Source organism: Buteo buteo, chromosome 1 (assembly GCF_964188355.1).
Source record: "Buteo buteo chromosome 1, bButBut1.hap1.1, whole genome shotgun sequence".
Classification (NCBI taxonomy): domain Eukaryota; kingdom Metazoa; phylum Chordata; class Aves; order Accipitriformes; family Accipitridae; genus Buteo; species Buteo buteo.
Genome location: NC_134171.1, coordinates 42867417 through 42883404, shown reverse-complemented (window position 1 = coordinate 42883404; position 15988 = coordinate 42867417). Strand labels below are relative to the sequence as shown.

At 40.7% G+C, this 15988-nt stretch overlaps 2 protein-coding genes across 20 annotated transcripts in view; one reads left to right on the top strand and one right to left on the bottom strand.

The window, feature by feature from the left end:
• Window positions 1-15395, bottom strand: part of NEK1 (NIMA related kinase 1) — a 52432-nt gene extending 37037 nt beyond the window's left edge. For 8 of the 16 annotated variants that reach the window (XM_075028527.1, XM_075028585.1, XM_075028594.1 and 5 more), the window contains exons 1-9: window positions 13271-13342; window positions 10223-10371; window positions 10050-10146; window positions 7919-8016; window positions 6295-6378; window positions 5775-5842; window positions 5574-5660; window positions 4455-4509; window positions 2964-3164 (exon numbers count right to left, since the gene is read on the bottom strand). In XM_075028527.1, coding sequence (XP_074884628.1) covers window positions 2964-3164; window positions 4455-4509; window positions 5574-5660; window positions 5775-5842; window positions 6295-6378; window positions 7919-8016; window positions 10050-10146; window positions 10223-10339 — 807 coding nt within the window. In that variant the 5' untranslated portion in view covers window positions 10340-10371; window positions 13271-13342. Of the gene's footprint in view, window positions 1-2963; window positions 3165-4454; window positions 4510-5573; window positions 5661-5774; window positions 5843-6294; window positions 6379-7918; window positions 8017-10049; window positions 10147-10222; window positions 10372-11009; window positions 13087-13270; window positions 13346-13953; window positions 14291-15123 lie in introns of those variants that run through there. The other 8 variants (XR_012650495.1, XR_012650494.1, XR_012650496.1 and 5 more) reach the window with 6 other exon arrangements.
• Window positions 14657-15988, top strand: part of CLCN3 (chloride voltage-gated channel 3) — a 75893-nt gene continuing 74561 nt past the window's right edge. For 3 of the 4 annotated variants that reach the window (XM_075028727.1, XM_075028690.1, XM_075028653.1), the window contains exon 1: window positions 14657-14792. The gene's annotated coding sequence lies outside the window, so the exon portion shown is untranslated. The remainder of the gene's footprint in view (window positions 14793-15988) is intronic. The other variant, XM_075028708.1, reaches the window with a different exon arrangement.

The following is a 15988-nucleotide window of genomic DNA, read 5'->3' as shown; positions in this document are numbered from 1 at the left end:
GCAAGAATTTTAAAAAAGCAATTTAGTCTGACTTCTAGGTGGCACATGTTACCTCATTTATGAGCTAACTAAGAATCTAGAAGAAAGTCAATGTGAGCATCAGCATAGTTTATGCATAGGTTATTTCAGATTTCTGTATAGTTGCCAAATTTCACTTCAATTTCTCAGACAGCTTGTGTCAAAAAAGCAGTCCTTTAAAAATGTTTGTAGTTTTTAAGTTTCTCTATGCTTTTCAAGATGGGAAGGTTACTATATATGTGGATATCTAGGAAGAATGTATACAGTGTGCTGTCAGGCATATCAAATCAGCATAAAATGTGGAAAACAGCCTAATGGAGTAAAAAAATTGGAGTCGAGACAAAGAACATTCAAACATCAATAGGCTATCATCTCGAATACTGTTATGTAGTTCTGAACCCAACACCTCAAAAACCATGTAGTAGAAATGAAAAAGGTTCAAAGAAGAGCAGCAAGGATAATTAAAAGTGTTGAAAAGATTCAGTACAAAGAACAAATAAGCTTGCTCTTCGGCCTATAAAAAGACAACCGAGATATAATATGACAGGTCTAGAATACCACGTGTAATTTTGCAGAGAAACACACAAGGGCAGCAAATGATAATACCAATATAAGAAGTGGGGTACAACTGAATATAAGGAGGAAGGTTTAGAATAAACAAAGTTGATGCTTTCTGCAACAAGTAGCAGACCTGCGAAATTTCTTACTGATCATAAAATCTTACACAGGTTCAAGGAGAAATCAGGTAAGCTCATGGACAAGAAATCTATTGAGGATGACTAAATACCAAAGAAGATGCTTCCTGAACTGATGCAATTGAGACAGAAAAAGATGAAGGCTGGGAGAGTATTATAGGGTAATGTCACGTACGCTTGCCTTGTTCTTATACGTCTCACCAGGCACTGTTCACGGCCAGTGTTCACTGCCCACAGGATACAGAGTGAGACTGACTTTTAACTGAGCCAGCACCATGTTGTTGTTTTCTAACATCCTGCTCTCAAACTTCTTGCTGAATCTGAGTGCCACAACTGGTGCTACCAATACAGAATATTAAAGGATGGGAACTAAAAAGGAGGTTTTTTTACAACAGTAGAGCTACTTGCAGACAGATAATGGCCATAACTACAGACCACCTTTCTAGAGATGGAGCATGCCAGGAACGCATTACTTAACGTTCTGACAACAACAGACAGCAATGTTAACTGAATAGTTGCTAAACCCCAAGGTTTTAAAGAATAGTCTTTATAGAATCTTGAACTATCCAGATTATTTTGATTTGCTTAGAGGCTACCAGTCAGTTACAATGATGCTGAGGAGTTAAACAAAAAAACAAAAAAACAAGAACCAAAGTGCAGAACTTAGGACTCTGCACATGATGGTAGGGAAAGGTTTTAACCTGTACGGTCTGTCAACAAAAGATTCTGTAAGCAAGAAATCACACATAAGAACGGTCTCCTACTAATGGTATTTCAGTGATCTTGAAGCTTTTATTTGGGTAGTAAGCAGTAACAACTGAAGTGTGATGTTTCCATGATAACAGAAAGGAAAAAGAACTCTTCAGCATCTTTCAAAAAGCCCTTTTTTTGTTGTTTTTAAATTGATGCTAATTTAGATCCACTCTTTACTGTAACTTAGTAACTATAAAAATTGAGACAGAATTTATATAAAACTGGAAGACTGATTTCCTGTCATTTAAGAACACGATTTCAGCAATAGTTGCAACATATTGAAGATGTCAGCTATGGAAGATCTCTTAAGCTTAGACTAAGTAAAGCAGAGGACAACAGCATCAGCCATGGATGAAACTGAAATAAATAGGCATTACAGCTGTGTCACAGAATAACCACCTCTGGCACCATTTAGTAAAAGGTGCTTTCTGGCTCTGGAGTTTTTTTTGTTGTTCTTAGGATTAGGTAGCATCTCTAAATCAAACATGTTAGTGATTCAGTTGGAAAAATTGTGTGCAAGTATTCATGCTCAATCTAGGAGCAATTAGTATTATCAACTGGTTGTAGTCTATTACTAATTATACTTTGCCTGACTAACTCCAAATAAAAATTCCATATCCATTCCAGCTACTGGAAGTAAAAATCAGATCAAACTATTGCTGTTGTCAAAGTTAGAACAAACTTATCTGCAAAGACTTCTGAATCTTACCTTTCACTGCGACTTTAATCTGAACTACTATTAGTTGAAAATCTATTTCATATACAATTGAAATTCCAATTATATATGGCCTTCTCATGAAATTTCGTTAGCTGTGAGTTAGAATCCATTAGAATTCTTTATACTTAGCGAGGTCTCCTTTTGCATTCATTTCCTCCCTCTCCTTTCTCTGTCTACATTTATTTACCTCGTATCAGTACTATTATTCACTTGTTAATCTTGATCTCTTTTGATTAGATTTATATTAAAAGGACCTGAATAGAGGTCAAATGATATCAACAGATTCTAAACAGAATAGCAAGAAACTTCTTCGAGGTTATATACGCATGATACATTAAAACATCAAGAAATTTTAAGATTAGTTTACTTAGCAATATTTCATAGAACATCCTTTCAGGCCATTCCAAATAAAAAATGGACTGAAGAAATTTCAATAAAGCAGTGATGCTGAAGTCATTGACAGCACCATTTTATGAAAAAAAGCGTATCTAAATAAATCAACTCACTCATAATTCCTCACTACATACAAAAACACACAAAACAATGCACTTAAGAAAATGCCAATTTAAATTGTTTGTGGAAACTAACAAATACTTAAGTAATTTGAGATTTTTCTTTACAGTTCATAATAAAACTCTTTTTTCCTCAACTGAAAGTGTCTCTATAAAAGCTCTAGGGAATACCATTACACAAATTTCTCATGTTGTACGTTAACACTAGAATAAAGAAAAAGTCCTGTGGTGTTTTTAGCAAAACTAGAACGAAAACTAACGCCATACCTGTGGTGTGAGAAATTTTTCAACCCGTTTGGCTATAAAGTTTTTCTCCAATATGGAGTTTACTGATGGTCTATTCCTAGGATTCCTTTTAAATAACTGTGACAGCAGATTACGTAGGTCATAGGAGTAATGCACAGAAACAGGAGGAAAAGGTCCAGAGATTATCTTCAGTACCAAGTTCTTCATGTTGCCAGCTTCAAACTACATCACACAAGAAACAAAACAGTTACTACGTACTACTTACTGTCTGTCCACCTGCAAGGGTGCATATAAAGATGAAGAGGAAGACAAAAAACCAACACATCTTCCCTTGCCTCAACACACCAAAACAAATTTTCAAGGCCATCAATAGTTTACATCAGCAGTTTAAAAAAATATGCTGCCAAATGTTCTGATTATAAATACATCACAATACAGGTATTTCATACTGCAGGTATAAATTTTGCTAACAAATAATTATTTCCCTCCAGATCTAGACTGACAATGAAATATAACTAAAGATAAAATAATTGCATAATTATCTGCTTGATCTCTCTCCCAAACACTTTCAACCATCACGTCTACTGCCCTTTTTAGCAAAGCCACATTTCAAATGAAAGAATGTAAAGCATTCACACTCCTTCAGTGTAAAATCCAAAGGAATGCTTAAACTTCAGCTTAAGGTCAGAAAACCCAGTGTACCATTTCAATTCCTTTGCATAATAAAAAGAAAACAGTACGTATCACCCAGCTCACAGAAAACAACCTATTGCCATCAACTCTCAGAAAGGCAACATTGTCAGCATTGATGCCACAGACAAGACTAAGACTAAGCAATAAGAAATTACAAAAGCTTGAAATGAAATTAAATCTTTTTATTTTCATGTTGTTATAATCTTTTTTCTTTTAATAAAAATAGCTATTAAAAACACCCACCCGCCCCCCCAGCAAGATGGAAAAAAATGTTTTTTCTTCCCTTCCTAACTGGAAAATCAGTGATAAAGATGTATTTTTCAAAACAACACACACAGATAGGGGAAAAAAAGGGGGGGGGGGGGGCGGACAGGACACACGACACAACTCTTTCACCTTGGAATTTTTTTCTAAGAACTCTTCCTGTTCTAAACAAACGCATTAATCCACCTGCACAAAAGCTGACAGTCCAAATTCAGACTTTCAATGAAAATGTCAAGTTTTTTTGAAAGCAAGGAACACTATTCAAAGTATCATTTGTTACGACACCTAATAATTTTTTTTCAGCTAACACAGTTCATTAAAAACCTATATTGAAAATAAAATATACAGTGCTAAGATTTCTGGAGAGATTGGCACGAACCAAAATACAGATGGAAAATGTTGGTCAGTATAGGAAAAGGAGATGAAAATGTTGAAGGCAATTTTAAACAGTCACCATGAAAGCCTTTCATCAACTGAAATCCATTTGTGTAACATCAGGAAAAATTCCTGTTTGAAACCACTATTCTTCTAAAGACACAAGAATTTTCTACTCACCGCATGTTTAAGTGTGCACATTTCATAGAGAACACAACCAAGGGCCCAGATATCGCTAAATCAAAGAGAACATATCTTAAGATGTAACATTGCCAAGTAACTTATATCTGTGAAGTCTATCTTTGAAAAGCAAAAGGCTGTATTTTGAGTATGTACAAGCTCCCTTGTACGTATATCTTCCACTCCCCAAACCACAAAATTCCAACAGAAAAAGAACTCAACAACCAAAAGTAAGACCAACCTGAAAACCAGATGAGGTTATTTTGGGTCCAGATTTTATTTAGACCTTTTCATCTGAACCACTTCAATCACAAAAATTAGACAAAATATGGACAAAGGCTTTTTTTCTTTAAATATATATTTGCCTGAGGTCTTAGAATTAAACAAACAAAAACCCAAACAAAACTCACCACCTAATTCAGCAAATACAATTCTTAAAGTCAATGTACTCTGTTTAACATTGACTTACCTCCCCTCACTCATTACACGACTACAGAATTTGGTTAGAATACCATTGGATAATAAACCCCATGTAGAAGAAATTGAGGGACAAAGAACTGCAACAATTTTTATCTTTTAAGAAACCAACTGAAATTAGTATAAGGCACTCACAGCAATGGATGCAGCAGCTTAGTGCAATGACCATTTTAATTACATTAGGGATGCTGTTACCAGATAACAGCCTACTGCCAGGACAGCAAACATATAAGCAAAGTATCTGTATGACTTTGTTATCTGAAGCAAGCCGAGCCACCTATCTAGACATGTGCTTAGAGAATCCAGTTACTGTGTTTGTGATTTCATCCTTAACACAGTTTCACATTCATACTGCATAAATTAAGGCAGTACAAATAGTGTGCAGATAGACAAAGGTAGAGCTATAATTAAGAACACTGCTAGATCTAGAACTCAGAGCATTAAGCTAAGTCATCTCAGCATCACAGTGCTTTGTACTGCACAGACCTACTAAGGTCCCACCTGTACAGTGAGACTCAGTACCTTCTTGGGTAAGAGATGGACTAACAGCTGTTCACCATCATATGAATAGAATAGCTTTAGACTTCTAAAAGAACTCACTTTCTTCTTCCCAAAAACATTTAATAAAATGCTTATCACTACCTTTTATTGTTGTAAGGCTTGTTCTGACATATTTCAGGTGACAAGTAGTATGGTGTTCCTATACAAGTGCGAGCCAACTCTGCAGTACTAAGAAAAAAAAGAATGAATGTTAACAACTCACATGAAGTGCGTAGATTGCATTTTCCTAGATCAAAAGCAATTTAAATTAAGTCAGAGAAAACAGCATCAAAAAGGAGTTACCTGTTAAGAACTCTGGCGATCCCAAAATCTCCCAGCTGTATTGTTCCATCTTTGGTTAAAAATATGTTCTTGATATAGAAATTTTAAGAAGTCTGTTAATTAAAACATTCATACAATTGCACACTTTTTGTTCTCAACATGTTTTGGGAAGAATAAAGTTTTCTACCATTCAGTCACTCTGAAGTCGCTAGCAACAGTGTTATTAACTACTATTAAACACCCAACTTATTCTAGTCCTACTTCATCAAAATTAAACACCATAATACATTCTAAAACATAACCTTTTATGTCCCCACACATAAACATATGAGTAACACTGAAGTAGCTTCATCAGATAGTCTCATCTCTTTGTACAAATATCATATAAACCTCTTCCAGACAATTCTGAAGAAAAGTGTTTCCAGTATTAGAAGTGTTTACATAAAAAGACCATTTTCTCTAATTTGCCAATTTACACTAGCAAGATATGAATTTAATCACTTTGGAAGTAAATTCAGTTAAAAAATAGTTACCTACATACCTGTGACTTTATGTCCCGATGCAAGATTTTTCTATCGTGTATGTGTTTTAGTGCTAAACAGATTTGTACAAACCAATCCAGAATCTATGTATAAAAGAAAATGCAACGTCAGCATCTTTATCTGAAAGCTTCCCCAGTTACATAACTGAAGATTATAAAATCAGTTTTAAAATTATAACACAAGATTTTACCCTCTTCCCACAAACCTGTCTTCATTTATACCATAGAATAATTAAAAATTTTAACAGTACTGTCACTACAATGCAGACTTTTCAGTGAAATATGCTTATTACCCAAATTAGATATTAAGCCTGAGACTACTAGTTTCATTACATATTATAAACGTAACAAAAGTATGCAATATGAATTTGATTGGCTAAAATGTTTAAGATATGGAACTTGCATCTCAAAGATTGTACTTTTGCTGTAACTGATACGATAAGTCCTCTTGCAGTCAGTCAACCGAGAGTCCTAGAACGCGATACTGATGTTTACTGAAACACTTATTTTATCATACAGTAATTTTATGTATTTTACATTAAAAAGAAAAATAGTACAAAGCAGATTTCAATGAGAAAAGCAACAAACAACATATAACTAGAAGATCATAAGCAAGCCAACAAACCCCATTTTTTTCTGTGAATTTGTAAAAATCACAATATCAAAAAGTGACTAACAGCAAGAACTTTTCCATGTGAAAAGTGGTTTCACATTCCCAACTTAGAAGTACACACATGTCAAAATTACAGTATAATGCAAGGTGTAATTTTAACTTTTCCACCTTAAGTTCTTCCTGTAAAATTGAGCCCAAATTAGAAAAATGAAAAGTTTTACAGATTATATCCAAACTATTTAATGATTACCCTATTCTAAATACCATCAATAGAGCCAATATACTAAGCCTTTCCAACCACAGGTAAATTGAGATCTTATTGGATGCAGACACAAAAGCACAGAAAAAAATTATAAACAAGGAAACATATGTCAGTTCTAACAAAAAAATTGAATCCTACATAATCTATTTTCACCTAATTTAATCAAATCTGTACATTAAATCCTCTCATTTATTCCAAATTCTCCCACAGTACAAATGACTTTATAACCAGTATCACGGAAAAAGAAAATCTGCTGGTATACTTCCAATACAATATTATTTTTTTTTCTAATTGAAAAATACACTTTTGAATTATGTCAACTTCATATTGCTGTATTTTGTATTATCATACTTAAAGTATGTTATTTTATACTTCTGATAAATGAAAATCATTATTACAAAACAAAAATCCTGCACCATTATAACTTTAAAAAAAAAATAAGGTCAAAGGCTTAAAGATATTCATGTTGTCCTTCAGTATTTTTCATTTCTCAGATTTGGTTTACTTGGCAAGAGATCCAACTTTTTTTTAAAGCATCTTACACAGACAGACAAAACCCCAGTAACACACCCAGGATTTCTAGCTACATTTTCTTTTAAGATACTACTGTGACTGATGGCAACGAGAATCACAATTTGTGAACCTCCCCTTACATTAAGCAACCACACCTACCAAACTGAACCAAAATTATTTAAAATTCACGAAGAAGTATCATCCAACAAAATACTAGAGCAGCAGTTTGTTCTTACCTGATCTTCAGAGAACAAGATTCCTTTCTGGGCATTTATTTTTTTAAATAGGTCTCCTCCTTCACAGTAATCCATCACTATGTAAAGACAGCCATTTTCTGTAAAATAAAAAATAAAGTATTTCAAAAAGAAAACACCCATCTTTACCATAACTTTCTGAATATCTTCACTGCAGTCACAGAAAAAGTAAAAAAAAGTAACCTTTTCACATGCAGCTTCAGATATCATTTATTAGTCCTTTTTTCAAACTTCAAGCAAAAAATGCTTTTAGTATTTTGAGTTCCACAACATAAGTTTCCCATTTCTGGTAACATTGGACTATTTTGATATGGAGAGAAAGAAATGACATCTGCTGAACCAATGCCCCAAAATGGGGTTCAAAACCACTACGAAACTAAAGGTGTCACTTTATAGATGCAATATAAAACCACTCTTCAACCTGCTTTCAAACATCCTACAGATCCCCTACCCTAAAAATAGAGATCTTAAGTTCTAATTTAGGTAGTTGCCTCTATTTGCCTAATTATTTCTTGGAGTTTTACCTGGACAAGGTATTACTCACACGAAATGCAAGAATGGAACAATCATCAGCTCTCATACCAGACATACAGTTCATTTCAGAGACAAACGGAAACAATTATTTTCTCATTTTTGAATGAAATTTGAGGAAACTTTCAAAAATCCTATGTAAGTTTCTACTAGGAGGTATGAACATATATAATACATTTCATACAGAGATACAGTTTTGTTCCCCAATGCAACCTTTTCCAGTTTCTGATGAAAAAAGAGATTAGGCAGAGGCAAACTGCAGGTTACCAAAACCATGGGAACTACACTACTCGCATATTAAGCATGATTTTGAGAAGAGCTGAATAAATGCATAAATTCAATCACATGCTGCTCGAAAGTAAAACTTTTATGAGTTAGTCATAGCACTTAAACTCTAAGTAGAGTCAAATTTAATTAAATCATCTAAGTCGTTTAAATTTCACTCCCGCAGAACGCTTCTGAAATCTGTCTTTCAAAATATCAAACCCAGGATTTTTCTTTTGTGCTTACAGCTGTTTGTATCTTGGTTAAGCTTTATAATCAGTATTATTTTAAAAGATGATTCTAGGAGTCTGGACTTCTTGCAGACCTGCTGCTGAAATAATTCTCTTTTATAAACCATATCAGTAAAGCACATATCATGTGCTTTAGCAATAAAGATGCAACATGAAGGCTTGTGAAGTATAGATTACAGAATTTACCTTGTAAGAAGAAAAAAAAGAAAAAAGCAGTCTTACAGAACAGGCGTCTATTGCAGAGAAGACAGAACAGTGGATTTACAAACCAGACAACCATGGCTGTGCAATATGACTATGGCACAAAATGCTAATTTAATGAACAGAAAAAATAAAAGCCGCCAATCAAAAGACATATGAAAGTCAACAGAAAGGAAGGAAAGAAGAAAAGAGCAGTATCCCTAAACAGTATCTCAAATAATATTTAGGGGTTTTTTTTAATAGTATTTTAACTTATATGATAGGCTTTTGGAATCTTTCATCTCTTCTGTTCATTTCCCAAGACATGCACTGTGAAAACAAGGTGGAATTACGTTCTCCTTCCTTCACAGCTTGATGAAGTAAACAGTCCCATCTATTTTTGCAGCTCTGAAAGCAGTGATACAATTGCAATTACTGAAGACTGCATTCTAAGAAAACAGACTTTGAGATAAAATTGCTCTTGCTAGGTTATCAATACCCAAATTTAGACCATACTCATATTTAACATACACAAGCATTCAAGTCATTAGGGTATACACAAGTATTCAAGGAGACTTACACGCTGGAGAAACAAGAGAACATCACCCTTTCATTTAAGCATCAACCAAAATTGATGCATGTAAGGAAGACACAGGAACATTTCTGTTTAATTGTTGCACTTTTTAAAAAAATTACTATTATTTTTAAATGTGCAGGGGAATTGTGAAAAAAACACAACCAAAAAGAACTGAAATAAGTAACAAAAGTATGAAAAAGACTGATTAAAGAGACAAAACACACAAACTTTTAAACTAAATGCAGTAAGTAGTGCACAGACCATCACTTACTATCATTACTTCAGGTTCTACTATACTAATTAATCTTACCTTCAAATGACTCCCTATACAGGACAATATTCGGATGTTTCATGTTAGCCAATACAGCAACTTCTCTCCTTGATTCTTCTCTCTCCTTATTTGACATCTTCAGAAGGAAAATAATGATTGTTGAGAACAGAAATACAAAAAGAATGGATCAGTAATTATTAATAATCACTCACCTTAGAGATGTTTATTTCTTTAATAACGTACTGTTGGCCATTTTCTTTAGCTTTGACAAGAATTGCTTTCCCAAAGGATCCTTCTCCAATCTTTCGCACTTTAATATATTTATCCATAGTTATCTTCTTAAGGCATCCTTACTTGAGTACTAGGCAAAAAAACACGTAACAGATTTAGTTAGCTGTACTTAGTCATCTAGTCTGCCAGGTCACGTTACATTATTTTTTACTCAAAACATCAATCCATTTGTCTCTTCAGTTGCATCACATGCTTTGTAGCTTTTCAGTAAATCATCTACTCAGTCTCAATTTTATATTGGTACAGTTGGCTCACTTGGTGTAGCGGCTCCATCGCTAAAACTGGTTTAATCCTTCATCTTGACAGATAGTATAAAAAAAAGGATGCTGATATAGAGAACAAACTGCTAATTGCTTAATGATTGTCTCTCTGTAACTTTACATACCAAAGACTGGTGTTCGTCAAGGATTAAGCCTGTCAGAGACTGGTACTTGGGAGTGATGAGCAAGAAGGAACCATGAACAATCACAAAACTTAATTAAATGTTTGATGTATTTACGATCTTGTTAAGAAGGCACAAGTAGAGACCTTGCTTGAATAGATAGGGCCAGAAAAGATAAGAACTCCTGCCTTTGTTCTCATCCTTGTAGATAATTTAGTTCAAACTAACTATATGATTTTACACCACTAATGAGAACTTAGATAATAAGAGCACTAACGAGCACTGATGTATCAAAATGTGTGAAAGACCATACTGCGCAGAATCACCTGAGGAGGGTCAAATAGTGGACAAGTGAGGAAGACTATGGAAGACCACCAGAGGACTCCTGAAGACCACCAGAGACCTTCAATGCGCCTGCGTAAAAGACATTTGCATATGCTAATAGTTTCCCGGAAAACTAATGAATATGTATAACATTTCTCAGAAATCTAATGAATATGTATGTAGAACAATGTACTTAACCTGCACAATTAGGCCCGACGGCGTGCACGACTTCGGTGGGACTACCCCTCCGTGCTGCCCAGCGCTGAATAAACATACCTACTTTACAATCTCACTGATTGTAGAGTCTGTTTTCCGCACGTCAATGTGTTTTAGCTTTAAAAAAGATAAGCAGTCACAGTGCCATAACTTCTGATTCAGCTAGCACACAAACATCATATGGAGCTATAGCACCTGGTTAGCAATCTTTCATTCATCTTTACTTGGAAGAACTATAATAGTAGGGGGGAGAAAAATCCCTACATGTTGTTTCTTAAGAAGCACTAAATCCAGTGTTTTGGAAGTTAATCACTATAATGAAGGCAGAAACGGACTGAATTTTGGATCCCCAACAAGTTTAGAATCGTAAGTCAATATAGTAAGGTGTGACATTAATTCTGACTGAAAACTTAGGTAATTTATTTTTCCATGTTGCATATAAAATAAATTCATTATAAATGACCACTTAGACTACCTTTTGAGATTAAACAGATTACTCAGCTGCATGTTGATTGTGTTGAAGGTTCTATATTAAAAAACTTTGACAAAAATAATGTGTGTGGAAGGTACAGCAATATAGAGAAGTGTCAGAACAGCAAAGAAAATTGGCAAAACAAAGACCAAAGTGACAAACATCAAAACAAATTCATGGTGGACTACCAGGCCACCTTTTCTACAGTAGAAAGAACATCCGTACCCTGAAGAAGTTTCCATAAACTGAAAAAGACAAAAGGTTCCTAAGCTTTTCTGCATCCAAGCCTCATTTGAGAGCACTAGCAGCATTTGTGCTTTCCTGTGCCCAGCTTCCTTCCAACAGGACACCCTAGTAGCTTAAATCCATACTTCACACACTTCTCAGGTAAGGCTCTTCTCCCTGATTTGGGGTCATATTTTTGTCACAGAATTACCATGCACCAGACACAGATGCTGCTAAAGAGTCTCAGGAAGATGAAGGACCCCTACCATGAAAGCAGACTAAAATGAATAAGCTTGATTAGCATAGCAAGTCAAAACACAAGAGAACCAAAGTAATCTTTTCTGCAAAATAGGAGATGGGAAAACAACCAGGACTAAGAATAACTACCAGGAAATAAAAAAGTGAAAATGACAGGCCTGCAATGTCTTGGTGGTGTGGTTGGGTTTTTTTGCCTTGAAGTGCAGAAAAATAGTTTAGCATAAAGTTGCACTTCTAAAAGAAGAAAGACTCAGTATTAACATCAATATTGTCTTTTGGGCAATAGCAAGACATAGCAGGTGGGACACAACTTTAACTTCATATGGCTTTAAGTTCTCTTTCTACCCCTGCTTTGTTTATGAAACAACCTATGCCATACTACCACTAAACCAGCTGCATTAGGCATCGCTTAGGGCTCCTACTGCACGCTGTTCTGTGCGAATATAAACGATCAATAAGCAGCCTGTGGGTGAGAAGGGACAGTTCGGTCAAAGAGGGGAGATAATTTTGTAGAAGTTAGATGGCTTATTTTTACCCGTGGCATAGGAAATACAAGTCTTGAGAAAGGAAATCAGCGCTGACAGGGCGTTGGCTTTTCAAGCCCTGGGCAAGAAGTCATTTTATCCATCACGGACAGGCACAAAAGCGGCTTGTGCGGCGGGGCACAGGTCACACCCCAAGACAACCCAACCGACCGCTAGGCGCGGGGAAAGCGAGGCGACAAACCCGAACCGCACGGCCAGGCCACGACCAGGCGGACGGAAAGAAGCGGCACGCAGTGCCCGCCAGCCCCAGCCCAGCGGCAGTGGAGGCCAGGCCAGGCGCCGGGCTAGGCGAAGCGCCGGGCCGGGCCGCACTCCTCAGCCAGGCCCCACCAAGCCACCGCCCCCACACAGCCGGGGCGAGACCGGCGCCAGGGCGAGAAGCGCGGCCGGGGACCCCCTCCCCCGCCCCAGGGCGACTGAGAGAGGAGGCCCGGCCCGGCCCGGCCCCGCCAGCTGCTGCTGTTACTGCTGCTGCGGCTGCCGCCACCGCCAGCCCCGCAGAGGGGCGGCCCCGCGCCCCGCCCGCCTCATCCCCACCCCGGCATACCTCGCCGCTGCGCCTGCCACGGCCGCGGCCGCTCCACCGAGCCTCACGCCCGCCGCGGGTCCGCCCCCTCAGCCCCTATTGGCAGGCCCGCCCCGCAGCTCGGCTCCCATTGGGCGGTCTGTGGCAAGGCGGGGCAGCAGATGCGCTTGACCGCCCTTTCCCGCGTTAGCGGTGCTTCACCGAGGTAACCGCACGGCCGGGAGTCACGTGACGGGCGGGGCGGGCAGGCGGGCTGGGCGCGTTTGCGTTTAAGGGAGGGGGAAATGAAATAAAATAAAACAAAACAAAACCAAACCCGGCTATCAGTCTTCGGCGAATCAACGACGACCCGCGAGAGCGCGCAGCCTGGCACCGGCGCCTCCTCAGGGACTGCCCCGGGGCGGGGACTGTAGGGTCCCAGCGGGGCTGTGCTCAAACCTTCACGGGGAGGGAGTGGAGGCTGCCCAGGGCGGCTGGCTCCCAGGTGGCTTCTCTGGTTCCTCTGCTCCCCAGCCGAAAGGTCGAGCCAACGGAGGGAACGAGGGAAGGCTTGGGAGTCGCAGCGCTCGCTCGCTCGATCCGCCACCCCGCATGCCCGCTACAAAGCGCCGCTCAGACTTGTCAGCCTTTTACATAAACTACCCTGCGGGTATTTTATCATGTTTTCCTTGGGGAAAAAAACAAAACAAAACGAAACACCTAACCTGCCACAGTATTTTGCGGGAACCTCCATCCTGTCGAGGAACGCTAAGCAAACTCTTTACCGGCCCCAGTACCTTGGCGGGCACCGAGCTGCCTGGTGCCCGCCTGAGGAGCTACGCGCTCAGCCCGCGATCTACGCTTCACCTGCGGACCCGCAACGTTTTTAAGCTCTCGGGACCCTACGTAAGGCGGAGCGCGCGGTGCCCCTGACACTTCAGGCGCGCCGTGGTTTCGCCAGAAGCCAAACGATGCTGCGATGTACCGAGCCACCTCCCGTCCCTGGGAAACCGCCTCCCGCCCCTTCCGAAGCGCGGCGGTTTCCCGCTGCCCCGTGCCCCTGCGCAGCGGCCAGCTGTAACCCGGGCCCGTAACCCGCCCCTCACAGAAAGGGCCGCCTCCGGCGTGGAAGTGAGCCCGGCGACCGAGCGAGGGCCGGGCCGGCGGCACCGCAGCGCAGCAGAGAAACGGCTGCAAGCACTGACCCCCCTCACCGGGCACGCGCCTAACGGCCGCTCCGCTCAGCGGCCCCCGAGAGGCCACGCCCCTCCGCGCGGGTTGGGTGGGCTGGCGAGGTGGAGGGACGGACCCCTGTCGGCGGCGGACCGCGGGAACCGGAAGTAGCGGCCGTGACGCTGAGTCCGGCGAGCGGCGGCGACGGCGGCGCGCGTGCGTGGCAGGAAGCCCCGCCCCCCCAGGCCGAGGGGGCGGGGCTGGCTGCCGGAGCGACCGTTGGGCCGGGGGCCGAGCCGGTGTCCGCGGCGTCTCGGCGACCCCGCCCCGCCGCCGCAGGAGGATGAGCCAGCGCCTCCCCGGGGAGCAGCAGGCGGCGCCACCCGGACAGGTAGGGGCGGGGCTCGGCTCCCCTCGGCTGCCCTCGGCTGAGGGCCACGGCGCGGGACGGGCACCGCGGCACCGCGACGTGACAGGAGGGGCCGCGGGCGGGCCGCTCGGTCCTGCCCGCTGGCGTCGGAGCGAGCGAGCGGGGCCGAAGTGGCGGCTCCGGCCTGAGCGCGGCGCGGCGGGGGAGGAGAGGAGAGAAGAGATGGCAGCCCCCGCCGCAGGGCCCGCCCGCGGAGCGGCTGCTGCGCTCTCGTCAGCGAGACCGCTCCGTCCTGCGGCCGGGCGGCGGGAAGGGGCAGAAATGGCGGTTCTTCGCCGACCCCTCAACTTACCTGTCCTCCTCCCCCGAAAGGGGAAAGGCCGGGGTGAGGGGGCGCGCCCTGCCCGCTTACACCGCCTGTGATCTCTTGTCACCCGATGTCGGTGTTCTTCTGTGGCAGCTCCCGTTCGCCTACGGAAAACCGAGGGGCTCTGCGACTGGGAAGATCCAGAGTCTCCTCCCCACGTAAACGGCGTTAGAAGTGTTGCTCTGCCCGAGTTGCTCGCCTTATGTTGGCTCACAGGTTTGGTTAGTAAGGCTGCTGTTACACAAGAGAGGGAGATAATGGGCTTTTCTTGGAGCCTCCTAATTAAATGAGGAGGGTGCAGGTCAGCGAGGTTAAAACCGAACATTGACTGCATTCTTTCAGACTGTCTTCCCTACTTGTTCAAAATCCTTCCCTCCCCTATCCAAAAACGTGGAGCTGACTGTAAAACAAGTATGTATCAATTCTCACCTAAAATGAAGAGTGGCAAGCGTGACAGTGGAAAACCATGTGCTGATTGTGAAATATGTTCAGTGTTGAATAGTAAATTTGCTGTGTCACACTTTAAAGTACTGAACTAGGTAAAACAAGGCCTTAAAAGCAAATTAAAAATGTTTCTGGTGCTAAACTGTGTTAGAATAGGCCCTGAAAAATATTTTTGGAAAGATGTCCTAAAATAGTAATCATTTGGGTTTCAGGAGTTGCACCTCCTTTTTGAGGGTGTTGGACCTCTGAAGTTTATGGTGCAGAGTTTGTGAAAGAAATTAAGGTCATTGATTATTTAAGTGTCGGATGTATTGGTACTTTTTGCTTTCAGGAGCCTTTCTTCTTGGTGTACCTGTGAAGGGTTTTATGTTCTGTATCCCCTGGCAACATAAGTGCTTCTTTGGAA